Source organism: Ranitomeya imitator, chromosome 5 (genome assembly GCF_032444005.1).
Source record: "Ranitomeya imitator isolate aRanImi1 chromosome 5, aRanImi1.pri, whole genome shotgun sequence".
Lineage (NCBI taxonomy): Eukaryota > Metazoa > Chordata > Amphibia > Anura > Dendrobatidae > Ranitomeya > Ranitomeya imitator.
Genome location: NC_091286.1, coordinates 379337382 through 379363788, shown reverse-complemented (window position 1 = coordinate 379363788; position 26407 = coordinate 379337382). Strand labels below are relative to the sequence as shown.

Here is a 26407-nt window from a genome sequence, read left to right as displayed (position 1 = left end):
TCTGGGAATCCCTATGTGAGCATTAGAGGTAGCTGCTGGGGCTTGTAGTCCTTTATAGGTTTGTGCCTGCTCTTTGATATCGGAGAAACAATTTTCAAATTGCTGCAGAATCTCCTCCGTCCCCTGCGCCATGACTGTGCCAGTTTTGTATAGGAGTATGGTGAGCGCATTGGTGTCATCATCTGCTTGGCTGGTAATTTTAATCTGCTGGACACCTTTATCGTTGGTTTTAGATACATGTTTGTATCGTTTGCACAGCGCAGTGCGCCAAGCTGAGGGGTGGTCTGTATAGAATAATACATTGGTTTTTCTTTTTGGTTCTTTCTTTGTGAAATCTGCATAAAGAGTCTCTGGATTCTCTCTAACGTAGTCCATCTTGGATTTATTGCCCCCCTGTGTTATCTCCAGATCTGGCCCCCAGCATTCCTGTGTCTCTGGCTCCGGGCTTTGTTCATTTACATGTTCTAAATTTGTGTTTTCCATTTTGTAGTTATATGTTAATTATAATCCTTGTTTCTAAGAAGATTAATTTGTAGCAAGTCTATAGGTTGTGTTGTAGTTAAAGAATTCTCCTACCTTCTATAGGTCCAGGTATCAGGATGTCAGATGTATGATGTCGGCTGCTTCCAGTCTGTGTCCTCCAGGAGATTCTTGTTTTGTCCTTTAAATCCTCCAATTCTTCCTTTTTTCATAAAATGTAAAGTCCAGTTCGGTCCAGATCACTTTTATGTTCCACGGAGTTGAGTTTTTCCAGGTTTTGTCTTACAGTTGACTCATTACAAGGTATAAAGTGATGGAAATTCAGGAGCTCATGTTCAGTGCTTCTTACTCCTAGGAATGGTGGGCGGGATGTCAGGAGCCTCATGTTCAGTGCTTCTTACTCCTAGGAATGGTGGGCGGGATGTTGGAGGACCAACGTTCCCAGCTGGGGGTCACCCTACACCCCTTTCGAGAGCTGTTTAGCAGCCTGCCCGGAAGGACTGAGGCAGCTTCCACGATGTGGACACCGGCAATCACCCCCCGATCCGGCGTTCAGCATATCGGGTCTCTCTCGAGGTGCAGCAGCACATGCGCCAAGAGATAGACGAGATGCTGAAGCTGGGGGTGATCCAAGCATCCAACAGCGCGTGGGCTTCGCCGGTAGTCCTCGTCCCTAAAAAGGACCGGACTACGCGGTTCTGCGTGGACTACCGGGGGCTCAACGCTGTGACGGTCACCGATGCGTACCCAATGCCGCGCATCGATGACCTGCTCGATCAGCTGGCCGGGGCCAAGTACCTGACCATCATGGATCTGAGCAGGGGATATTGGCAGATTCCCCTGACCCCTAAGGCACGGGAACGCTCTGCCTTTATCACCACATTTGGACTGTACGAGTCCACGGTGATGCCCTTCGGCATGAAGAATGCCCCTGCCACTTTTCAGCGGATGGTCAACACGCTGCTCAAGGGACTGGAAGGGTATGCGACTGCGTACCTGGATGACATTGCCATCTTCAGTCCCACCTGGGAAGATCACCTACAGCACCTGGCGCAGGTGTTGGGGAGGATCCAGAGGGCAGGGTTGACCATTAAGCCGGAAAAGTGCCAGCTGGGTATGAGTGAGGTCCAGTACCTGGGACACCGGGTAGGTGGGGGAGCTCTGAAGCCAGAGCCCGGGAAGGTGGATGCCATCACCTCCTGGCCCTCCCCCAGGACCAAGAAGCAGGTGATGTCCTTCTTGGGGACGGCCGGGTACTATAGGAGGTTTGTTCCACACTATAGCACCCTGGCCAAGCCCCTGACGGACCTCACCAAGAAGAAGCTGCCCGTCGCAGTCGACTGGACAGTCGCCTGCGAGACAGCTTTCCAGGCGCTCAAAACCGCCTTGTCTAGCTCTCCTGTACTACAGGCAGCCGACTTCACGCGGCCGTTCGTAGTACAGACCGACGCCAGTGACTTTGGCCTCGGTGCTGTGCTCAGCCAGGTCGACACTACGGGACATGAACACCCCGTTTTGTACCTGAGCCGGAAGCTCCTGCCGAGGGAAGTGGCCTATTCCACGATGGAGAAGGAATGTCTGGCAATTGTATGGGCCCTGCAACGTCTGCAGCCATACTTGTACGGACGCCACTTCACCGTGGAAACAGACCACAACCCCCTCAGCTGGTTACACTCGGTCTCTGGGACGAATGGGAGGTTGCTACGCTGGAGCCTGGCTCTCCAGCAGTATCACTTCAGCATCCGCCACAGAAGTGGCAGAGACCATGGTAATGCTGATGGGTTGTCCCGGCAAGGAGAAGGTGTGGAAGGGCGCATGGGGGAACACAGGAATGTGATGCCCCCTAGCGCCCTCTAAAGCAGGGAGGTGTGATGAGGGAACAGCCGCCATCTTGGAACAGGCATGCTATCAGATTGGCGTGACTCCATTTTGTCTCCTGGACACAGGAGTGCTCCTGGCCCCCCACCTTTGCTAATGAATAGAGTTCCTATTAGTATGCTAACGGGCTGAGCTCAGTGTAAACTGTAGACGGTAGTTCAAAGCCCCATGAGGAAACCACGCCACCAGGGGGCTTGGAAATGCTTGGGGGCTTAATTAAAACACGCATGCCAAGTGGCCACTGGATACACATCTATTATGGCAGCCCAGCCAAACCGTCTCCAACATGGAATTGTGAATTATGGACGCATCGTCTGAGGTACAGGCTCATAAAAAATATTCTCCTTACCCTAAAGAAATGGTGCATCTAATAGTGCGATTCCCGTGGCGGTGGGAGGTCTGAAACCCGAGATATAGGGATCAGCCTCCCACAGGGACCGAATGGGCCCAGGTTTGATCCCAGTACGACCGGCAGAACAAACCACAGGCGCTGGTACTGCCCGTGTGCTGATCCGATCATCCTGAGAGAAGTTATCCCATTTATTAGATATGGGAATAAATCGTGCAGGGAGGCAGAGGGGGTGGAGATTGCTAAGCCCACCCAGCTGCAGGCAGGGGGGCTCAGCCAGGTATAAGAAGACGCTGAGGTTACTGGGAGGGTCTCACTCCACAGAAGAAGATGATGATGATGACATCTTAAGGAACAGGGTATGCCAGCCAGAGGGGGGCAAGCACATGCTTTCTGGGGGCTGCCCGGCAACTAAGTTTTTGGACCTGCGGAAGGCTATGCCCCCCGGCTTCCACAAGCGACCTTCGACCTGGTAAATTGACCTCCAGCTTTATACCTTTAAGCCTTGTATTATTGTTGTTATATTGTACTCTGACTAATTCTTGATATATTTTTTGACTGTATATTTCTTGTAATTATCTAGTGCGCCCTTAAGGCAATTAAATCATAAATTAATTTTGGGCTGATCCTTTTACTCTGATTGCGAATCTTAGAATACCCAGGGTGGGTAACAGGGCAGTCTCCCCGGCGGCCATTTGCTCTAGGTGCAGTTCCTTTACTGACCTGAGAGACAAAGGGGGCGCCGGAGAGCTGGACCTGTGTAGTGACGTCACGGATTGGTGACGTGGGAGGAAGGGGTAATCCTTCACAGTGTTAAATGGCGAAAAAAATTGGCATGGGCTCCCGCGCAATTTTCTCCGCCAGAAAAGTAATATATATCAGTATATATATCAGTAGACACATATATGTATATATATATTAATATTTCTTCCAGCGCTAGACAGCTTTAAAGCCGGTAATTCAATTGCCGGCTTTTGCTATCTCCTTCCTAAACCCGACATGACTTGAGACATGGTTTACATACAGTAAACCATGTCTTCTCCCCCTTTTTTTTTGCATATTCCACACTACTAATGTCAGTAGTGTGTCTATGCAAAATTTGGCCGTTCTATCTACTAAATTAAAGGGTTAAATGGCGAAAAAAATTGGCATGGGCTCCCGCGCAATTTTCTCCGCCAGAAAAGTAAAGCCAGTGACTGAGGGCAGATATTAATAGCCTGGAGAGGGTCCACGGTTATTGGCCCCCCCCTGGCTAAAAACATCTGCCCCCAGCCACCCCAGAAAAGGAACATCTGTAAGATGCGCCTATTCTGGCACTTGGCCACTCTCTTCCCATTCCCATGTAGCGGTGGGATATGGGGTAATGAAGGGTTAATGCCACCTTGCTATTGTAAGGTGACATTAAGCCAAATTAATAATGGAGAGGCGTCAATTATGACACCTATCCATTATTAATCCAATACTAGGAAAGGGTTAAAAAAATACACAAATACATTATTAAAATTATTTTAATGAAATAAAAACAAAGGTTGTTGTAATATTTTATTGAATGCCCATTCCAATCACTGAAGACCCTCGTTCTGTCTCAAAAAAAACAAAACAACAATATCCTTACCTTCCGCAGATCTGTAAAGTCCAACGATGTAAATCCATCTGAAGGGGTTAAAATATTTTGCAGCCACGAGCTGTGCTAATGCTTTGATGCTCGTGGCTGCAAAACCCCAGGGAATGAAGGTAAAGTAGGTCATTGACCTATATTTACCTGCATTTGCGGTGAGGCGCCCTCTGCTCCTAGATCGTGGGAACTTTCCTAGAGAGCTCCCTGGCTCGAGTTCATAAAAGGGCACCCTCTGCTGGTTGTCCTCATATGAACTCGAGCCAGGGTTCCTGCGGTTTCTTCTGCGGATTTTCATCTGCAGTTTCCTATTGGAGCAGGTGAAAATCCGTAGAAAAGAAGTGACATGCTGCGGAATGTAATCCGCAGCGTTTCCGCGCGGTTTTTTCTGCAGCATGTGCACAGCGATTTTTGTTTCCCATAGGTTTACATTGTACTGTAAACTCATGGGAAACTGCTGCGCATCCGCAGCGGTCAAATCTGCTGCGGATCCGCAGCAAAATCCGCAAAGTGTGAACATAGCCTTACACATTACTGCCTTCTTCCACTCCCGGCACCTTCAGATCCTCTTCTGCACTACATGACTATGACTAACTGACTCACACGGTATCTTTTGTATGGAACAGAAGTCACTTTCTTAGTGAAAGTCCATGAAGCTCATATTGAGGATCTCATAGTCTTAAAGGGAACCTGTCACCCCGTTTTTTCAGATTGAGATATAAATACTGTTAAATAGGGCCTGCGCTGTGCGTTACTATAGTGTATGTAGTGTACCCTGATTCCCCACCTATGCTGAGAAATACATTACCAAAGTCGCCGTTTTCGCCTGTCAATCAGGCTGGTCGGTCAGGTGGGCGTGGTGACATCGCTCTTTTCTTCCCCAGCTTTCCGTTGGTGGCGTAGTGGTGTGCGCATGTCCAAGTTCCGAATTCCCTGCGTGCACGTGAAGAAACAGCGCGCGATCTGCGCTGTTATCCCTTTCATCGGTGGGGGCGGCCATCTTCCTGGGGCCGCGCGTGCGCAGATGGAGTGCTCTGCTTCACGGGGCTTCAGGAAAATGGCCGTGGGATGCCGCGCGTGCGCAGAAGAGATCGCGGCGGCCATTTTCCCAAAGCCGAGTTTGCATCTCGGCAGAAGAGATCGCGGCGGCCATTTTCCCAAAGCCGAGTTTGCATTGTGACGGATTTTAAAAAACGCTAGTGTGAAAGTACCCTAACACTTTCCCTTTGCGTTATTTTTGCTCAAGATCTGCTCTTAAAACACAGTACAAGTATGAACACACATCATGACTGATAATGTCATGGAGGCAAAATAATTTTAACTTACAGCAAACCTGTCAGCATTATTTTACTAAGTAAACTACAGATCTTGCCATGCTGTTACACTGATTAAAAGGATGTCTGTGGTAAAGAAATCCATCTTGTGGTTCTTGTGTAATCTGTATTAGAAGTTTTCAGTGAATGAGATGCTCGTGCTCTGGGGTGGGACTGTAGGCAGGATCTTATCTTCCTGCTCTAGGCCAGAGAAACCAAGAAAAGACCTGCCCACAGGCCGCCCCAAAGCACAAACCTGTTCCTCCTTGTAGAGACAGACTGTGCTTCGGGGCAGCTTGTGGGCAGATCTCTCTTTGATTTCTTTGGCCTAGAGAACCAAGATAAGACTCTGCCTACAATCCCGCCCCCGAGCTCCAGCATATCATTAACTGAAAACATTTAACACTGATTACACAAGAACCACAAGACGGATTTCTTCACCTGAGGTATAATTTTAATCAGTGTAACACCATGACAGTGCCTGTAGTTTACTTAGCAAAATCCTGCTGACAGGTTTGCTTTAAAGGTGTTTTCTGATACCTTGATGTTAATGGCCTATCGTACAGTGGACAGTACCAGATCAGTGTTAGTCTGACTCCCAGCACCCACAATAATAATCTTTAATGATCTATATTTTTATATAGCGCTAACATATTCCGCAGCGCTTTACAGTTTGCACACATTAACATCGCTGTCCCCGTTGGGGCTCACAATCTAAATGATTGAATGATCAGATCAACTAATTTTAAGAACTGCTTAATTCCTTTTAAGAGACTTGTCAGGCTGTGTTCACACTAAGTTTTTTTGGAGTTCAAAATCCAAGAGCTTTTCAAACAGTTTATCATTGCACAGCTCTGGGTGACCATAACGAACACTCAACTTTGTCTTTTTAACAACAGAATGCAGTTGTAGCTTTTCATTTATAGTGCAAACAGCCTGTGAGAGTGAAGTTGAAGAAGTGTTAGTTTGATTCGATTAGATGTAATTCGGTACAGCTGTGCAGCACAGCTAACAGCACTGTGAGAGGAGAGTTGAAGATGCAAATGTGTGTGTAATAAGACAAAGCTCAGCTCTGCTGTAATGTGTTAGGCTGGAGTCACACTAGCAAGAAATATGGGCGAGTTCCATGCAATACCTTTTTTTTTGGCCACTATCTTACAGGTTTTGCACAGGTGTACTTTTGGAGCGTTTGCTCTTTTATACCGCGGACCCCTGTGTCCATTGTGACCTGGTAGATTATTACATTTGTTTTGGTGGTATTGTATGTGATTTATTTCAACATATGAGTGTCAGTATATGTGCATATATTCAACGGGGGATTTATTTGTATTCTCAAACTCTCTATTTTGATAATTGCTTACATGGGCAGTTTTACTGTTCTAATTATACTGTTGCATTGTGATATGTATATGGCACATAGGGATACACTCCTCAATACATCTGTATCTAATTTTTAGCCACTCAAACTGTCACTCTGTTTGCCTTGTGGGGTAGCTTTTGGCTCTATCATGAGCCTATAGGGTCAGTTACATGTCATGTTTATGACTTGTTAATGTTTTTAATTGGTGAGTGTCTTTGTATCCAATAAAATTATTTGTATATTTTGAGGTGATCCCTGGTATGGTCTGCAGCTCTTTCTACATATTAGTCTATGGGTACGGATTACACACAGACCATGCGTGTGACTTGCGAGAAATACGCATCGGTGTTCTTTAGAAAAGCAGGCAATTTAGGTTAAAATAGAATAGATAAAATAAATGTATACACATTCTATATATAGTATAGTGTATACGTGTGTGTGTGTGTGTATGTGTGTATATATATATATATATATATATATATATATATATATATATATATATATATATATATATATATATATATATATATATATTACACACACCGCTCAAAAAAGTAAAGGGAACACTAAAATCCCACATCCTAGATAACACTGAATGAGATATTCCAGTTGTAAATCTTTATTCATTACGTAGTGGAATGTGTTGAGAACAATAAAACCTAAAAATTATCAACGTAAATCACAACTAATATCCCACGGAGGTCTGGAGTTGGAATGATGCTCAAAATCAAAGTGGAAAATGAAGTTATAGGCTGATCCAACTTCAGTGGAAATGCCTCAAGACAAGGAAATGATGCTCAGTAGTGTGTGTGGCCTCCATGTGCCTGTATTACCTCCCTACAACGCCTGGGCATGCTCCTGATGAGGCGGCGGATGGTCTCCTGAGGGATCTCCTCCCAGACCTGGACTGAAGCATCTGTCAACTCATGGAAAGTCTGTGGTGCAACGTGATGTTGGTGGATGGTGCGAGACATGATGTCCCAGATGTGTTCAATCGGATTCTGGTCTGGGGAACAGGCGGGCCCATCCATAGCTTCAATGCCTTCATCTTGCAGGAACTGCTGACACACTTCAGCCACATGAGGTCTGGCATTGTCCTGCATTAGGAGGTACCCAGGGCCAGCCACACCAGCATATGGTCTCACAAGGGGTCTGAGGATCTCATCTCGGTAGCTAATGGCAGTCAGGCTACCTCTGGCGAGCACATGGAGGGCTGTGCGGCCCTCCAAAGAAATGCCACCCCACACCATTACTGACCCACTGCCAAACCGGTCATGCTGAAGGTTGTTGCAGGCAGCAGATCTCCTCTCCATGGCGTCTCCAGACTCTGTCACGTCTGTCACATGTGCTCAGTTTGAACCTGCTTTCATCTGTGAAAAGCACAGGGCTCCAGTGGCAAATTTGCCAATCCTGGTGTTCTGTGGCAAATGCCAAACGTCCTGCACGGTGTTGGGCTGTGAGCATAACACCCATCTGTGGACGCTGAGCACTCAGACCATCCTCATGGAGTCGGTTCCTAACCGTTTGTGCAGACACGTGCACATTTGTGGCATGCTGGAGGTCATTTTGCAAGGCTCTGACAGTGCTCCTCCTGTTCCTCCCTGCACAAAGGCTGAGGTAGTGGTCCTGCTGCTGGCTTGTTGCCCTCCTACAACTCGCTCCACCTCTCCTGGTGTACTGGCCTGTCTCCTGGTAGCGCCTCTGGACACTACGCTGACAGACACAGCAAACCTTCTTGCCACAGCTCGCATTGATGTGCCATCCTGGATGAGCTGCACTACCTGAGCCACTTGTGTGGGTTGTAGAATCTGTCTCAGGCTACCACGAGTGTGAAAGCACAACCAACATTCAAAAGTGACCAAAACATCAGCCAAAAAACATTGGTACTGAGATGTGGTCTGTGGTCCCCACCTGCAGAACCACTCCTTTATTGAGCGTGTCTCTTGATAATTGTCAATAATTTCCATCTGTTGTCTGTTCCATTTGTACAACAGCATGTGAAATTGATTGTCAAACAGTGTTGCTTCCAAAGTGGACAGTTTGATTTCACAGAAGTTTGATTTACTTGGAGTAATATTCTGTTGTTTAAGTGTTCCCTATATTTTTTGAGCAGTGTCATTGATACACACACACACACACACACACACACACACACACACACACACACACACACACACACACACACACACACACACTTTCATAGAGAGGCAGCAGAATAGCCGAAAATTCAATTGTCGGCTTCTGTAAAATCATTGCAGAAGCCGACAGGATTTACATACAGTAAACCATTGCATGTCAGTTAGATATATTCTATATCCCTGACTAATTATGTTAGTATTATTTGTGTGTTAAATTTGGAGACGTAGGTGTTAAACTAACTAATTTTTTCAGGGAAAAGAATTGTGTGGGCTCCCACGCAATATTCTTTGCCAGAGAGGGAAAGCCAGTGACTGAGGGCAGATATAGCCTAGAAAGGGACCATTGATATTGGACACACATGCAGAATTAAGTCTTTTAATGAAATAATTAAACACACAGGCTTTCCATCTTTATTACACTTCCAATCCAAGCAAAGCCCTTGTTCTCCTGTAAAAAAACAAAAATAAAAAAAACCAATACACCTACCTTTCCGCCGTACAGTCAAGTCCCACGCTGCAATCCATCTCAATAGGTTAAATAGTTTACAACCGGGAGTGTTGCTAATGCTACCGCCCTGCCTGTAAATCACTGTGTAATGCATGAAAAGCTGCCTGCGCAGCCTCCCCGCCTGACCGGAAATGAACAGACATGAACTCTATAGCGTGGGAAAGTTTCTGATCTTTTTCCCATGCTGTCGAGTTCACCTCAGGTCAGGTTGTGAGTATGTGCATGTTCAGTGACATCAGCGGTAGTCACTGAGGCTATGCAGCGGCCCTGCGGGGTGGTCAATATTCATGGACCCTTCCTAGGCTATGAATATCAGCCCACAGCTGTCTGCATATCCTTTCTGGCTATTAACTATAGGGGGACCCCACATCATTTTTTGGGGGGGTCCCCCTATTAGATTAGCCATTAATGGCTAAATATACGGCTATGGGCTGATATTCATAGCCTGGGAAGATCCATGGGTATGAACCCCTTCCCAGACTACAAATATCGGCCCCGGCCGTCGGCTTTCCCTCTCTGGCGAAGAAAATTGTGTGGGAGACCATGCAGTTTTTTTCGCTTGTAGGGTGGAACTTGTAGAGCCAATAAATAGGCTTCTACATTATTTATTCATGATTTTCTGTGCAAGCCGGCAAGAAAATCTCGCCATACGGATGTCACACGGATGCTTAGATGTGAGAAAATCGCATTCTTGCATTGCACACAGATGACATATGGATGACTGTATAGAGAACATTGATGCGATTCTCGTCTGTGAAAAACGGACCGTTTTTTTTTTTTTTTAAATTTAAAATTATTTATACATTATGTGTGACTCCAGACTTTGTTATAATTACGGAAAACTCATCAATAAGATCAGGAGAGCACACTGCCAGTCATTAAAGTTCTGGAGGCAGTTTTTTGGGGAGATCTGTGTCCAGTCCACCGATCTTAACAAGGTCATTTACATATTTGACAAAAAACATGGATTTCTCTGAAATAATACATTGGTTTGCAGTTCTCAGGGTACAGTGGGTACGGAAAGTATTCAGACCACTTTAAAATTTTCACTCTTTGTTTCATTTGCTGCCATTTGGTAAATTCAAGAAGGTTCTTTTCTTTTTCTCATTAATGTACACTCTGCACCCCATCTTGACTGAAAAAAAACAGAAATGTAGAAATTTTTGCAAATGTATTAAAAAAAAAAACTGAAATATCACATGGGCATAAGTATTCAGACCCTTTGCTCATTATTGAGTAGAAGCACTCTTTTGAGCTAGTACAGGCATGATTCTTCTTGGGAATGATGCAACATGTTTTTCCTTCAATGGCAACCAGTCGTCCTGTCCCTGCAGCTGAAAAACACCCCCATGGCATGATTCTGCCACCACCATGTTTCACTGTTGGGATTGTATTGGGCAGGTGATGAGCAGTGCCTGGTTTTCTCCACATGTACATGTCATGACTCTGGACAGGATGGTGCTGCCTCCATCCTGGTCAGGTCAGGGTTAATTTTTGTCCACCTCTCTTTGGTTCTGTGGCGGCTATTTAATGTTGGTAGTACCTGGATTCTGTGTTGGTGATACTACCGGATACTCTGCTGGTGGCTGCTGACCCAGGTTCTCATCCGTAAACATTGTGCCTATGTGCTAGTGTGCCTTGCTGTGTATGACTCGGTTTTGTTCTCTGACTTCCATCTTTGCATTCGGCTTTGTACTGCTCTGTCTCTCCTGGTTATCAGACCCCTTGGCTTGTCCCTGTTTACTCTTTGTCTTATCCCTAAGGTACTACACTCCCTCCTGGCTTTGACCCTTGGCTCTATTTTACTACGTTTTCTGTCTGTGCCCTGTACACTGTGTGTTCAGCGTCATTCCCTACATTCAAGTGCTGTGGCTCTGCCCCCTGGTCACGTAACTGCTCTGTACCAGGTCCTGTGCTCACTGCATTATAGTAAGGTCCTTGAGTTTGGTGTGACTTGTTTCTGCACTCACTAAGTTTATTTCTGCCCACCTGATAGCGCCCCCTAGTCAGCGCCAGTGACACCTTGGTGTCACGACAATACCGCTTAGATCATCAAAAAGGTTTATCTTTGTCTCAACAGACCAGAGAATGTTGTTTCTCATAGTCTGGGAGTCCTTCATGTGTTTTTTTTAAGCAAACTCTATGTGAGCTTTCAGATGTCTTGCACTGAGGAGAGGCTTCCGTCGGACCACTCTGCCATAAACGCCCAACTGGTGGAGGGCTGCAGTGAGAGTTGACTTTGTGGAACTTTCTCCCATCTCCCTACTGCATCTCTGGAACTCAGGAACAGTGATCTTGGGGATTCTTCTTCACCTCTTACACCAAGGCTCTTCTCCCACGATTGCTCAGTTTGGCTGGATGGCCAGGTCTAGGAAGACTTCTGGTGGTCCTAAATTTCTTCCTTTAAGGATTATGGAGGCCGCTGTGCCTTGCCACAATTCTGTCTCTGAGCTCATTGGCCAGTTCCTTTGACCTCATGATTCTCATTTGGTCTGACATGCACTGTGACCTATGAGTCCTATCAGTTTAATTAAACACAGCTGGACTCCAATGAAGGAGTAGAACCATCTCAAGGAGGATCACAAGGAAAATGGACAGCATGTGACTTAAATATAAGTGTCTGAGCAAAGGGTCTGAATACTTATGACCATGTGATATTTCGGTTTTTCTTTTTTAATAAATTTGCTAAAATTTCTACATTTGTTTTTTCAGTCAAGATTGTATGCAGAGTACAATTTACATTAATGTGAAAGAAAGTTACGTTTTTTTAATTTACCAAATGGCTGCAACAAAATGAAGAGTGAAAAATGTAAAGGGGTCTGAATACGTTCCATACCCACTGTATAATTTTATTCAACTTTCTATGACCTACATGTCCATATAGACGGCTTAGGAGGGTTGATCCTACTGGTAGATACACTTAAAAACCCACTCCTTATGGAAAAAAGGTTTCAATCTCGAGGTGCCAAGTATTCTTTATTATAAGATATGTGAATCTGCTTACTTGAGGACTCAGTGATTTAAAAAAATGTCTTAGATTATTTTTTTCTAAACCGAAACACTACATAAAAAGGTAAATGTGCAGGAGTCTTCTTTGAAAATTGAATCTAGTATGATCAACACTTGGGATCAGGATGGACATTTTGTCCTCTTTGGTTAGATCTCATGCCTTATACCCCTTTAATACCCAATCCCATCTCTTGGTAGGACCTGAAATGTATTTTCTCACACTATACTAACTTTAACTATATCATGTGCAGGCAACTAAATATATCCAATAAAGGAGTTGCGCTAGATCTCACTAGAGCCTCATTTGTGGGGATACTTTATTGCATTTTTTAATCTAAATAACAACAAATCTGTGTGTTCTGATTATTTCACAGTGCCAACTGCATACATTATTAAAAGGGTTTTCCACTAATGGAAAATCCCAGCTTAATCAATTTAGGATCCCGATTAAAATAAAAACCGTGTATACCCACCTTCTGCAGCAGCACCATTTCCTTAATGTCAGTGCCGGAGAGTGATGTGACTTGTGTCACGTGCAAGTGTCCATTATTTGGCTGCCACTCATCAATTTTCCATCAGGACAGTTGTCTGCTCTGATGAAATGGTAAAGGCTGCAGCGTATGAGCGGCCACTTATTGGCTACAACCTGCTCATAACACAAGGCACATTACTCTGACCGGAACAGCGCCGCTGCAGGGGTTGAGTATACACTGTGTCCAGTTTATTTGTTTGATTAAACTGGGTTGTCCAGTAGTGGACAAGCTCTTTAAAAAGATCTTTCAGACCTAATGAGGCTTTATTACACACATCTAGCCTACACACATCTAGCCTGATTGACAAATCCTCAGTGTCCCTCCTCCCTTCTCCTGCTTAGTACAAGCTGCAGCTGCTAGTATGGTTGGTTTGGCAAAGACTGAAGATACTTGTACTCATTACCTCCTTCACTTTATAGCCAAAATCATAAAATGCTCATTGTGAATCAGGAATATACTTCTATTCTGACAAATTTTTAAGGTACGGTAAGTCAACAAGCCTCATCAAAGGAAAGACATATGCTTGATAATGTATACAATTTGTATTGTGAAATCTAGTAAAATATCAATTTTAAGAAATAGTCCTATGTACCACCTCTTCTAAAAGTCCAGAAAAAGATTAGAAATTATCTAAAAAGGATTCATGTAACAAAAAATTATTTTCTTTCTGCCTAGAGTACAATCCTTGCGTGATTCAGCATCTGCGCTGGAGCTGGAGAGAGAGTCTCTAATGGAGATGATTCACAATGTCAAGAACAGCCAGGACATGAGGAACATAAGTGATGGTAAGCTATACTTTACAAGTGTTTGGGGGTTGGATACATCTTCTGACATCAGTAATGGAATGATATGGAGGCACAAGAGATTGAACTGCTCAAACAGTTGGAAACTGTTAACTTGCCAGTCCACACACGGCTCGAGATTAGAAAGTTATCCTGTAATTGAGTTGTGTGAGGCATTTATCTTGCAATTATATTTTGGAGGCTCAACGTGCCCTGTGATCATTTGGCTTAGGTCAGGGGTGTCAAACTGCATTCCTCGAGGGCCGCAAACCATGCGTGTTTTCAAGATTTCCTTAGCATTGCACAAGGTGCTGGAATCATTATGTGTGTAGGTGATTAAATTATCACCTGTGCAGTACAAGGAAATCCTGAAAACATGACCTGGTTGCAGCCCTCGAGGAATGCAGTTTGACACCCCTGGCTTAGGTTGTACTCTTGACAACCTATATTCATCAGTTTATCCATGTCATCAGCTAATCCTGACGTAAAGAGAATTTCATTTTACCACAAACGATGGTCTTGCTGCCATAGTACCCTCAAAAGTTAAAACTGCTTTTGGTGCACATACCAGTCTAAAATCTTGAGGAACTGTTTAGATTATCATGATGCTTAATGGGAACCTGTCAGCAGGATTGTGCACAGTAACCTACAGACAGAGTCAGGTTGGCGCCGTTATACTGATTAAAATGATACCTGGGTTGATGAAATCCGTCTTGTGGTTGTTGATTAATTTTTATTTTCAGTTTTAAGTTAATGATATGCTCTTGCTCCGGGGCGGCCTGTGGGGGGGGGGGGGGGGGTGTCTGCTCTGATTAGGTTTTCATAAGTATGGCTTCTGACAGTTCAATAATCCCTCAGTAACCTGCCCCCTATTTTACTTAATGAATATTACCATATATACTCGAGTATAAGCCGACCCGAGTATAAGCCAAGACCCCTAATTTTGCCACAAAAAACTGGGAAAACTTATTGACTCGAGTATAAGCCTACGGTGGGAAATGCAGCAGCTACTGGTAAATTTCAAAAATAGATACCAATAAAAGTAAAATTAATTGAGGCATCAGTAGGTTAAGTGTTTTTGCATATCCATATTGAATCAGGAGCCCCATATAATGCTTCATACAGTTCATGATGGGCCCCATAAGATGCTCCATACAAAATACGCCCCATATAATGCTCCATACAAAATACGCCCCATACAATGCTGCACAAAGGTTAATAATGGCCCTATAAGATGCTCCATATTAAAATATGCCCCATATAATGATGCATAAAAGGTTAATGATGGCCCCATAAGATGCTCCATAGAATATTGTGCCCCATATAATGCTGCACAAAGGTTGATGGCCCCATAAGATGCTCAATAGAATAATATGCCCCATATGCTGCTCCATAAAAGTTGATGGTCCCATAAGATGCTCCATAGAATATTATGCCCCATATAATGCTGCACAAAGGTTGATGGCCCCATAAGATGCACCATAGAATAATATGCCCCATATGCTGCTCCATAAAAGTTGATAGCCCCATAAGATGCTCCATAGAATATTATGCCCCATATGCTGCTCCATAAAGGTTGATGGTCCCATAAGATGCTCCATAGAATATTATGCCCCATATAATGCTGCACAAAGGTTGATGGCCCCATAAGATGCTCCATAGAATAATATGCCCCATATTCTGCTCCATAAAGGTTGATGGCCCCATAAGATGCTCCATAGAATAATATGCCCCATATGCTGCTGCGATTAAAAAACAAAACAAAAACTGGGGGTCTGGTGCCGGTGTCCTGAGCAGGTGGGGACGCCGGCATGCTATGGGGGCCAGGTGCAGGAGTCGCTGTTGGCTCAGGACACCAGCACTTGCGATATTCTCCTGTCCATGTTCCACTGCCGCTGTGTCTTCTGGCTCTCTGCAGTGACTGTTCAGGCAGAGGGCGTGCACTAACCACATCATCGCGCCCTCTGACCTGAACGTCACAGCCAGAGGACGCCGAAGACAGAGCCTGGCGGTGGAACGGGGACAGGTGAATATCGCATGGCTCACCCTCCCCCGTCGTACTCACCCCCTCCTGGTGCGGTCTCTGCTTCTCAGATGGTCTCTTGCCCCGGCTTCTTGTTCCTGTGTTCAGCGGTCATATGGTACCGCTCATTAAAGTAATGAATATGTGCTCCACGCCTATGGGAGTGTAGTCGCGTCCATATTCATTACTTTTATGAGCGGTGCCACGTGACCACTGAACACAGGAAGAGCTGCGGGCGCCGGAGACCATCGAAGAAGCAGGGAAGTGCAGAGACCGCGCTGGGAACAGGTGAGTATGATGTGACAGCTGCCACTCCTGCCGCTAACCCTCCCCCACCGACCCCCTGGGACAGTGACTCTAGTATAAGCTGAGAGGGGCACTTTTAGCCTAAAAAAATCTCAGCTTATACTCGAGTATATACAGTATATATATTAAAAAAAAGTCACCTTCTGCAGGCAGGCGCTTGCGCTGCAGCATGATCGCATCTATAATGTGTATTTAATTATTTTTTTTAGGGTATACATTAAATAAAAAAACAAAAAAAAAATCAGTCTGAAAATGGCGCTGGCCGCGCCTGCGCAGTAGGAGCTATAGGCGATCCGATAGCTGCTACTGTACAGGCGCTGGAGGCACCATCTTGCTAGAAAAAAAATTGTCTCCACTAAGATGGAGCCGGCTGTGCCAGCTAAATAGCATCTATAGGCGATTCAATAGATGCTACTGTGCAGGCGATGGCAGTGGCACATCTTGGAGTCAATTTTTTTTTGTTCCCTTTAATTTGCCATTCACTTTTTATTAATAGGCAACTCCTCTTCATTAGCTTAACAATAAATGTTGGAACATCCTCTTTCTCACTATAGCCAATGTCCATTAGCTTGTCTGCCTTTAAACAGAAAGCTCAGCTCTTTGTTTTGTATCTATGCAGTTGAGCAAACAGGAGATCGGTAGCATTGAGACAAAGACCCTCTCCCACTTCCTATAAACACATCAACATCTTTGCTACTAGAGACAGATTACATTTAACAAGAGGCACATGACACCAAGTTAGGCCATGTTCACACAATGCGTTTTTTACTGTGGAACCACCGCGATTTTGCCGCTGCGGGTCCGCAGCTGTTTTCCATGCAGGGTACAGTACAATGTACCCTATGGAAAACAGGAACCACTGTGCACATGATGCGGAAATTAACTAAAAAAGCCACGCTGAATAGCTGCGGTAAAAAAGGACCATGTCACTTCTTTGTGCGGAACTGCAGCTGTTCTTCACCCATTGACCTCCATTGTGAGGGTCAAACCCGCAGTAAAACCCGCAGACGAAAAAAATATCTGCGGGTTTTCTGCGGTTTGTGGTGCAGAACCGCTGCAGCAGGAAGTGCGTGGGCGGAGTGTGGCTGCCCCCCCGTGCTCCAATCCCACCCCCCCATGCTCCGATGCCACCCCCCCGTGCCCTCATCTCCCCCCCTTATACTTACCGGTCCTCCCGGTGTCCGTCCGTCTTCTTCCTGGGCGCCTCCATCTTCCAAAATGGCGGGCGCATGCGCAGTGCGCCCGCCGAATCTGCCGGCCGGCAGATTCGTTCCAGGCACATTTTGATCACTGCGATAACCTCACAGTGATCAAAATAAAAAAAAAAGTAAATGACTCCCCCCCCCCCCCCCCTTTATCACCCCCATAGGTAGTAACAATAATAAAATAAAGAATTTATTTTTTTCCCCCCCCACTACAGTTAGGGTTAGGGTAGGGGTAGGGTTAGGGGTAGGGTTAGGGTATTTTCAGCCATTTTAACCCTAAAAAAACTTCCTAGAAAACAGAGAAAACTGCATAAAAAACCGCACTAAAAACCGCATCAAAAACGCATCAAAAAACGCACCAAAAAACGCACCTGCGTTTTCTACCAAGAGCTGCGGTTTTTAGTGCAGAAAAAACAGCAGGGAAATCAGGAACGTGTGAACATGGCCTTAGACAGAAGAGAGACCATTAGTAACCAACAGTTTGGGGCTGAAAAATCAGTTTGGATAAATAGAGAATATTTATTTATATATATTATACACACACCCCGGTACGATGACTGACATCTCCAAGATAACAAAAGAGAACTACTTGCTGCCACCACCAAAAGGGAACTACTTGCTGCCACCACCAGTCGTTTATACAGGCTAATTGGACAATTCTTACAGGTAGCGTATGGCTTCAGTGGTGCGGTTTACAGAGCAAGAGGAACATAGCTATTAAATATATATTTAATCTGGAAAGGTTGACAGTGTTTATAAAAAATAATATACCAAAATTATACATAGTGGGAACAAAACAATACGGTATATACATTTATATGCAATAAAAAGGATAACAAAAGAAAATTACTAAACCTGATGTCACTGAAATGGACCAGAGCTTAGTGGAGGGAGGTACTCCTTAGGAAAACCCACAGCAAGCTGTACCTTACAGATCTGACAAATAACCAAAACCCAAATTATGCTTTTTATTAGATCATGGTTACAATGACTAACCTTCCCTTGGTGAGCTTGTATGGGGCCTGGTTGTGGGATGTGCTAGGTCTGTTAGAATTTTATGAGATCCCTAACTTTCAGGATATCTTTGCCCCTGGAGGTCCCAGGCAATAGGTATTGTCATCATGTTTCCTATTGCGATTTTTTTTCTTTCTATAGAGCTAAAACATGACATGGATCCATGAGACCAATATTAAGTTGAATGAGTTACAATTGGTGTACAATCATGTGAGTGAATGTGCAATCTTCGTCCCTTCGCTATGATGCTGAAAATATATCTCCCATAAATATTGGATCAATTCAAACCCCAATATTCATCACTGACCGCTGTCCCCAGAAAGTCTGAGGCAATCCTTTGAACAGAAGAAGCTGAGACCTCTGAACAGAGGAAGCCCATGTACTTCTCCACTTCTGTGTATGCGAATACTGGCCTTTTTGGCTGGGTCTCATCAGATTCCTGAAACTCCTGGTTAGAGGTAGCCAGAAGCGATATTAAGGCCCCAACCTCACAGGAAAAAGATCAGGGACCTGCCCTTGGCCATTAACTGGTCCTGTTATCCTGCTGGAGGATGAGGGTCCAGAAGGCAGAGCGTTCTCTGTGTTCTGGGCACTTTGCCTGCAGGTGAGAGCGACTATGTAAGCTGTCTCCCCAGGGGGTAACAACACTTTCCAATCAGCCTGACTGGCTGTGAGTAACCCTTTCTCCTCACCTTGACATACTATGGATACCGCTTTACCATCACTCTGACAGGTTGTGGGTAACACTTTTCCGTTTTACCTGACAGGCTGTGGGACACACTTTCCCACCACCCTGACGGGTTGCGGATAACACTTTCTCATCACCCTGACAGGCTATGGATACCACTTTTCCCTCACCCTAACAGGCTATGCGTTCCACTTTCCCATCACCCTGACAGGCAGTGGGTAACACTTTCCCTTTACTGAAAGTCTGTGGGACACACCATTTCCCACCATCTTGGCAGACTTGGTATAATAGAATTATTATCTATTGGGGGACAGGAAATACACAAGAGGTTAAATACCCTCCCCTTCCTGCAGCCTCCAGTGTTTTTTTCTGGACACAGTAGCATGTATAATTACCACTTAGGTGCAGGAACCCATCGATAAGTATCATTAAATAGGGAGGGAAATTAGTGCTGTCGTGGAAGGTTCCTAGAAACCGAATTACCGGTAAGACTAATTCTGTTTTCTCCAGTCACCTTCCACGACAGCGGTACCAGAGAATGTCTCCCCGCCCTAATGGGGGAGAGGAAACACACAAGAGGTTAAATACCCTCCCCTTCCTGCAGCCTCCAGTGTGTTTCCTCTCCCCCATTAGGGCGGGGAGACATTCTCCGGTATCGCTGTCGTGGAAGGTGACTGGAGAAAAAAACTTTCATTGCCTCCTCTGATATCTCAGGAGCAGTGCAAATCATGGGGCACCTACCACCGACCATGTCACAGTTCGTTGTGACACTGGTCATCTGCACTTGACCACCTTCTTTACGATCCCTGTGCCTGTCCCCATCCTCCCCTAATACCTTAGGAGCAGTGCTAATCATGGTCAGCTACCATAGGCCATGACACAGTCTGTCGTGACACTGATCAGCTGAATAGGACCATCTTCTTTATGATACCCGTGCCTGTCCCCATCGACCTTAGCACTGATGCTCAATTCATTTAGGGGATCCTCAGCAACATAACCCCGCAGCATGACCTGACTGAGTTCTCCTGGACAACAAAACACATTATCATTCATAGCATCAACATTAAAGTTATTGACATTTACCAGATCTAGGAAGGTTGTCAGGAATGTATTGAGCGACCAACCATCCTAGATAGGTCCCTCCCCAATAAAGTAGTTATGGGGAGGTTCTCTTGACACCCCCACTTCCCTTAATCCCCTCCCAACACCCCAGTCTAGGAAAACCCGAGCCATCAGTAAAGGTCGGCGAACACCCCCAATCTCGGTGACAGTCAAGATCTTCCCAGGGATACGTTTTTCAGGGGACACAAATTCAGGGCGAATGAGAGTTTGTTCTGCACCAATGTCCTTGAGCCCCACAGTGATGGTGTTACACACAGTAACTGGTTGGAAGTTCCTACTGGCTCTCCCAGCCGCTCCACCCACAAAACAGACTGCTGCATTAGACCTCTTGGCCTCGGATATGGAGTTCTTCTTCTGCCTCTCCGGTCAGGTGATGCCGATATGTCCAGGTCTGTCGCAGGTATAGCAACGGTGGGAGTGAGATGCAGGTCAGGTGCTGGAAGATGGTGCAAGACTTCCTGAAGACCGGCTAGCAGGGTCATTAAGTGTTTGCTTTCCATCTGGTGGGGTGACAGCTACTTTCTGCGCCTCAGGTGTATGGTTGGCCTCACAGGTATTGGCAATCTGTACGGCCTTCTTTGACTCCCCATCCATCACGAATTGTCATACCTCCACAGGGCATAGATGAAAAAATTGGTTCTTCACCATTAGGACCTTCAATTCCTCGAAGGTGGTAACCGATTGTCCCTGGACCAACCGCTCAAAGTTGGCTCTGAGCCCATCCACCACATCACCATAGCTGTCGTGAGGTCTACATTGGAGGGTCCAGAACTTTCTTCAGTACACTTCAGGAGTCAGCTGATATTTCCTTATCAGGGCCTTTCTGATGTCCTCATAGTTTCCACATTGATCTAAAGGGCCGTTGGATTAAATATCAAGCTCCCTGGTCATCAGGCAACTGATACTGTCTTTGAAATAAGAGAAAAGGGAGTAATAGGTGTAAAGAAGTTAAACTTTTATTTAATTATCAAAAGGGTGACAACAATATACAAACATTTTTTGTAACAAAAGGACAGACAAACACAATGCACAATAATCCAAATATTTCCCACAGGGGATTGTTTGCTGTGTAGGCAAACATGCATACAGGTTTAGGTATGGGTAGTGTCGGTCAGCATATCAGTGTCAGAAAAGTGCCAAGTGCTTAATTAGGTCAGGAAAAGACCATTTGTATCAGTAAGCTGACCACAGCGCTATCTTTAAGAGTTAAATACTAACAAAAAACAGGAGTAAAAGAATCTTACCCTGTGGAAGAGGACAATGCCGTGCCGTGCAGTGCACAAACCGGGTGGTTCAAACCCCAACCCGCGTTTTGTGTGTATTTTTTCCCTTGCTTTCTCAAGGGGCAGGTGTCAGTAAGTGGAGCACCACCAGGACCTTATGTAGCCATTGTAGCAATTCACATGGCCTCCCATGTGACAGCTACTCCACCCAGTGATGCTGCAGTTGTGGTGTGTGTGCACCACGCTGACTGCGTCATGTTGGTAACCATCTGGCTATCAAGTCCAAGCCACGCGGGAGCTGGAGAAGATTCAGAGACTCCTGCGCGTGCGTGGCAGACATAAAGATGCCGAAGAGATCTGCGCAAACAATGGTTGGCGAAGCGCGCACGTGCACCACAGCGCCAACCATGGACATAAACAATATATCACAAGGTCAGAGAAGTTGGTGACAGAAGATCATATAAATTCAGGGCATGTTTCCATTGTTGTGCCATGATCCCATATATACCGTACATAACAGTTCAGTGTTTAACAATGGACCTTGGGTTAACAGCCAAAACAATAATATCATACATATTTAACATATATTTTAAAAACATATATCAGTCAGTCAGTTTGTCTGCAGGCCTTTTCAAATCCCTTCAAAAATGTGTCCAAATCCTCATCTTTGTCCATGATAGGAAATGCTCGTAATGGGGTTTATAGGTTGTTGCATTACTGAACTCACTTGTTCAGTGGGGTTGGTTAATCCTTCTTGAGTCGTATTAATTCCAGCTGGTGGTCTTGCTCGGCTCTTTCAGCCTGGCTCATTGCTTAGCAGAGGGACATACTCCTTAAGAAAACAGACAGAACCCACAGCAGGCTGTACCTTTCAGGACTGACAAAATAAAAACAACAAATTCTGCTTTTTATTAGGTTACGTGCACATACCTCCCCTTGGTGAGCTCATAGGGGAGCTGGTAGTGGGATGTGCTAGGCCTGCTAGAATGTTTTGTTCAGGATATCTTCTCCCCTGGAGGTCCCAGGTGGTAGATATAGTCATCATGTTTCATATCACGGTTTTACTTTTCTTTAGAGGTGAGACATGGAATGAATAGCATCATCCATCAGACCGATATTACGCTGGAAGGTTCAGAATGGCCTTATGGTGATGTGAATAAATGCATTATATTCGTCCCTTTGATACAATGCCGAAAATATATCTTCCATAAATTTTGTATCGATGCAAACTCACTGACTACTGGCTTCAAAAAGTCTTAGACAATCCTTTGAACAGAGGAAGCCCCTTTACTTCTCTGCCGCTGTGTATACAAATCTTTAGTCTTTTTGTGTAATTCTCATCAGATTCCTTGTTATTACTTGTTCACTGCAGGAGCCTCCTACTTCAATGGAGGTTGAAGTGTCAGCTCTCTCACTTCCCCAGTTATAATTAGTTTATCATTTTCCCAGTGATAATTAATCCAATATATTCAATGTAAGGGTGATATGCCCCCTTTCTGGAGATGGATTTTAATTTTTCTATTTGACATCTTTCATATAGGTGCAGCATCAGCAACATGTCGACCTGTGTAATCGTTTTCAAGCTAACATTTCCACAGGGATTGGGAATAGGGGCAGAAACTGCTATGACGGTTCCTGTCTGTATACTTATAAATACATTAGTTTATTTGAGAGAAGATAAAGGGAATAATAGTTTGTTTTCACAGGAGGCTCTAGCTGCCTGTGCAATCGTGTGCTGTAGCATAATGGAAATTATACTAAAGTATAGATGAAGGGAAGCAATCTGCAAGCTCAACTGCTTAGAAGTAAGTGCGCCATGTGTAAGAAATACAAAATGTGATAATCAGGTGAGGGGTTCAATTATAGAAAAATAATGGGAGTACTTTTTTTAAATATAAATATCTATAATAGCACAATATAACTATAGCTTCTGAGCAACTATTTTATGTCATTGACTCACTGGAATATCAATTTATTATCTAGGGGAAAGGGAAGAACTAACATTAACTGCAGAACGTCTGATGACCCGCACAGTGACTGTCGAAGTCTCAGTGGAAACCATCAGAAACCCCCAACAAGCCTCATCCCTACAACAAGCCAGCTTAGTTATTGATGAGATTCTGAAGAAAGTCATGGACAACTTGGAAGACGGAAAGAAACAGTTGATGTCTTTGTATGCTGCTTGTACTTCTGATGTCCCACCAGGACCCATTGATCAGAAGTTCCAGTCCATCATTATTGGATGTGCCATAGAGGACCAAAAGAAAATCAAAAGAAGGCTCGAGAATCTTATTAGGAATATTGACAAGTCAGAGAAGTCCATCACACTGCTGGAGATCCAGAAGCAGAAATCCGTCTCCGTTCAGATCAAATAAATGTAAAGCCAGACAGCGGGATACCTATGTGGTTAATAATTAACAGCATTGTAGAGGCGAAAGGGTTGGAAGAATCCTAGCAAGACTTGAATGTCAATAAGTCTTTTCTTGTCGGTGTTCTCTAATGTATCACACAGAGGAAGTAGTTGTATTGGGGGCTGTAGTCATTATTCATTCACTTAAAGGGAACTGTCAAGTGATACAGAACATGATGCTTGAGGGAGAATACCTGCGGGAATGCTGCTTCTCATCAGCTCTTCACGTTGGCTCTTAGAGGGGAGTCCCAGGCAGCGGTCTGTATATCTTAAGGGCCTAAAATCAGAAGTTGTCCTTATAGGACCATTCCTTTACAGGGAACAGGGGAATCATGGACCAGAGATCAGCTCTTACTTTCCAAACATTAATATTTTATGCTGAAATGCTTTGGTAAAAACATAATTCTAAGTGCTATCGGGATAAGTTCAAGAGTCAGGTACCTGCCAGCTTCTCCCTACCTGCTCCGCTAGTCTGACAGGTCTCTACCAATGTGTGTGTTTAGGGAAAGACCTCGCTATCTATCTAGCTGAGCGGACGGGGAGAAGTCTGTGGGGACACAGCTCTTGGATTAGTCACCTCGTCCCCAGCAGCATTTCAGAGTAATACATAGATGTTTAGAATGCAAGAGCCGTTCTGTCATCCATGCTTCCCGCGATCCCTGTAACAAAATTATCCCAATTAGTGAGATTAGAGCGAACGAGCACGAAGGAGCTCATGAGAAGATTTGAGATGTCCATGTATTAATGTATGAACAACGGTTCATCTAAATAGTGTCTGCTGAATTCTTTTATTAGGAAGAGGAGGATAACCCCTTCTATTAGTGGCTTATTTCCCATAACATGTATTCCGCACTGTATCTTGGCCACATTCATTCATACACATGACATTATGTGTATCTTTAACAAATTACCAGATGTTCATTTTCATTGCTTTATACATTCAAAGATTTGACATTAAATTCCTACAGTAAATGTTAAAGTATACAATGTAAACCACTCATTTTATGGACTTACTAAAGGGGCAGATAATAGTTTATTATCATGCACAGGCAATTATGAAATTGTGAATATGTCAAAAATGTTATCTTTGTGTGTCGGTGATTTCAAAAGTTTTTTTATTTTGTTCCCCTTTTTTGTATAACAGGGATCATATACTTTTATAGAACAACTTTCAGTGACACAGCCGGTCTGAATTCTGCCGTTGAGCTGATGCTGCCAAACAAGTTCTGGTCCAGGATCCCTTCTAGAATTCACAGGAGCACAATTCTTGGACCTGATAAAAGGAGCGCGCAGAAACATTTTAGAAGTCGCCTTTCTACTCTGAGTCAGGATAGATTGAAATATAAAAAAAAAAATCCCAATTCCTGACTATGCTGCACTCTCTCAAAATCGCTTAGGATCTTTAGGTTTATGGCATTTCTATTATTTTTTTTTTTACATAAAATGATAATTACACTAGCTATAACTTTACACAACTGTTTTATAAGTGTTTCTACAATTTTGGCATAGACATTTTGCTATTTTATTTCACACATAAAACATTTAGGAGCGGATTTATGGGAATGAAAGAAGATAGCATTCTAGTTTGCGTAGTCCTGTATGAAATAAAACAAAAAAACAAGCAAAAACAAATTATTTCAATGTATTTGATTTTGTTTTCAATTCTTTAAAAGACCTCAAAACATTTGTTTTGGGTTTATTTATTGAGATTTACTGCCCCTTTCTCCAACTGTATGATAACGAAGTCACATGTTGTGAAATGCTTCTAATTACCAATATATAAAGTTGATATTTATGGACTGGTCAAATCTCATTGATGGTGGATATAAAATTCCAGTGCATGAGAGAAGGAGTCGACAGTGTCTGCATAGGAGTCTTGTTATTTCAAATACAGATCTATTGAGGAAGTTCACAGTTATTCCCCAAATTACAATGTGGTCTTATGATAATTTACTTATATTGTTATTTATTTGTGCCAGTATATCTCCTTGTTAACCCCATGTTGCTCATTTCATCCCTGTTACAATGCTCCTCCAGGCTCTGTTTACTCTCTGGTTGCCATTGGATCTTTCCTGCTGTAGTTTCTGGTCGAGCATGTGCTGTGCATTCTTAGCTGGCTTCCAGTACAGCTCTGCTCTGCTTGCGTTACTGAGTGTATTCTGTATTTAAAAGACACCTAATACTTCTATATTGTATAGTCTGCTAGGCTAATTTTATATTCTGCCATCTACATAAACATAGCTGCATGCGTGTTTTTATATAATTGATCTGTTAGCTGGTTTCAAGCAGAGATCAGCAGCCCTGCACTCTGCTCTGTGCTCTGCCACTCTGTTGATGCATATGGCAGATAATAATCCTCTGCCATATGCATCATCAGAGAGGCATGTGCAGTTTTGAATCCTTGATCTGTCTGTAAAAGGCATCAAACATACCTTTGTCCTGCTTGTGTCA

General features: G+C 44.2%; 1 protein-coding gene across 1 annotated transcript in view; it reads left to right on the top strand.

The window, feature by feature from the left end:
• BAG2 (BAG cochaperone 2) overlaps positions 1–25755 on the top strand; it is a 76565-nt gene extending 50810 nt beyond the window's left edge. The window contains exons 2-4 of the mRNA XM_069726724.1: positions 13859–13968; positions 23530–23923; positions 25101–25755. Of these exons, the coding sequence (XP_069582825.1) occupies positions 13859–13968; positions 23530–23921 (502 nt within the window). The 3' untranslated portion in view covers positions 23922–23923; positions 25101–25755. The remainder of the gene's footprint in view (positions 1–13858; positions 13969–23529; positions 23924–25100) is intronic.
• The last annotated feature ends 652 nt before the right edge of the window (positions 25756–26407 follow it).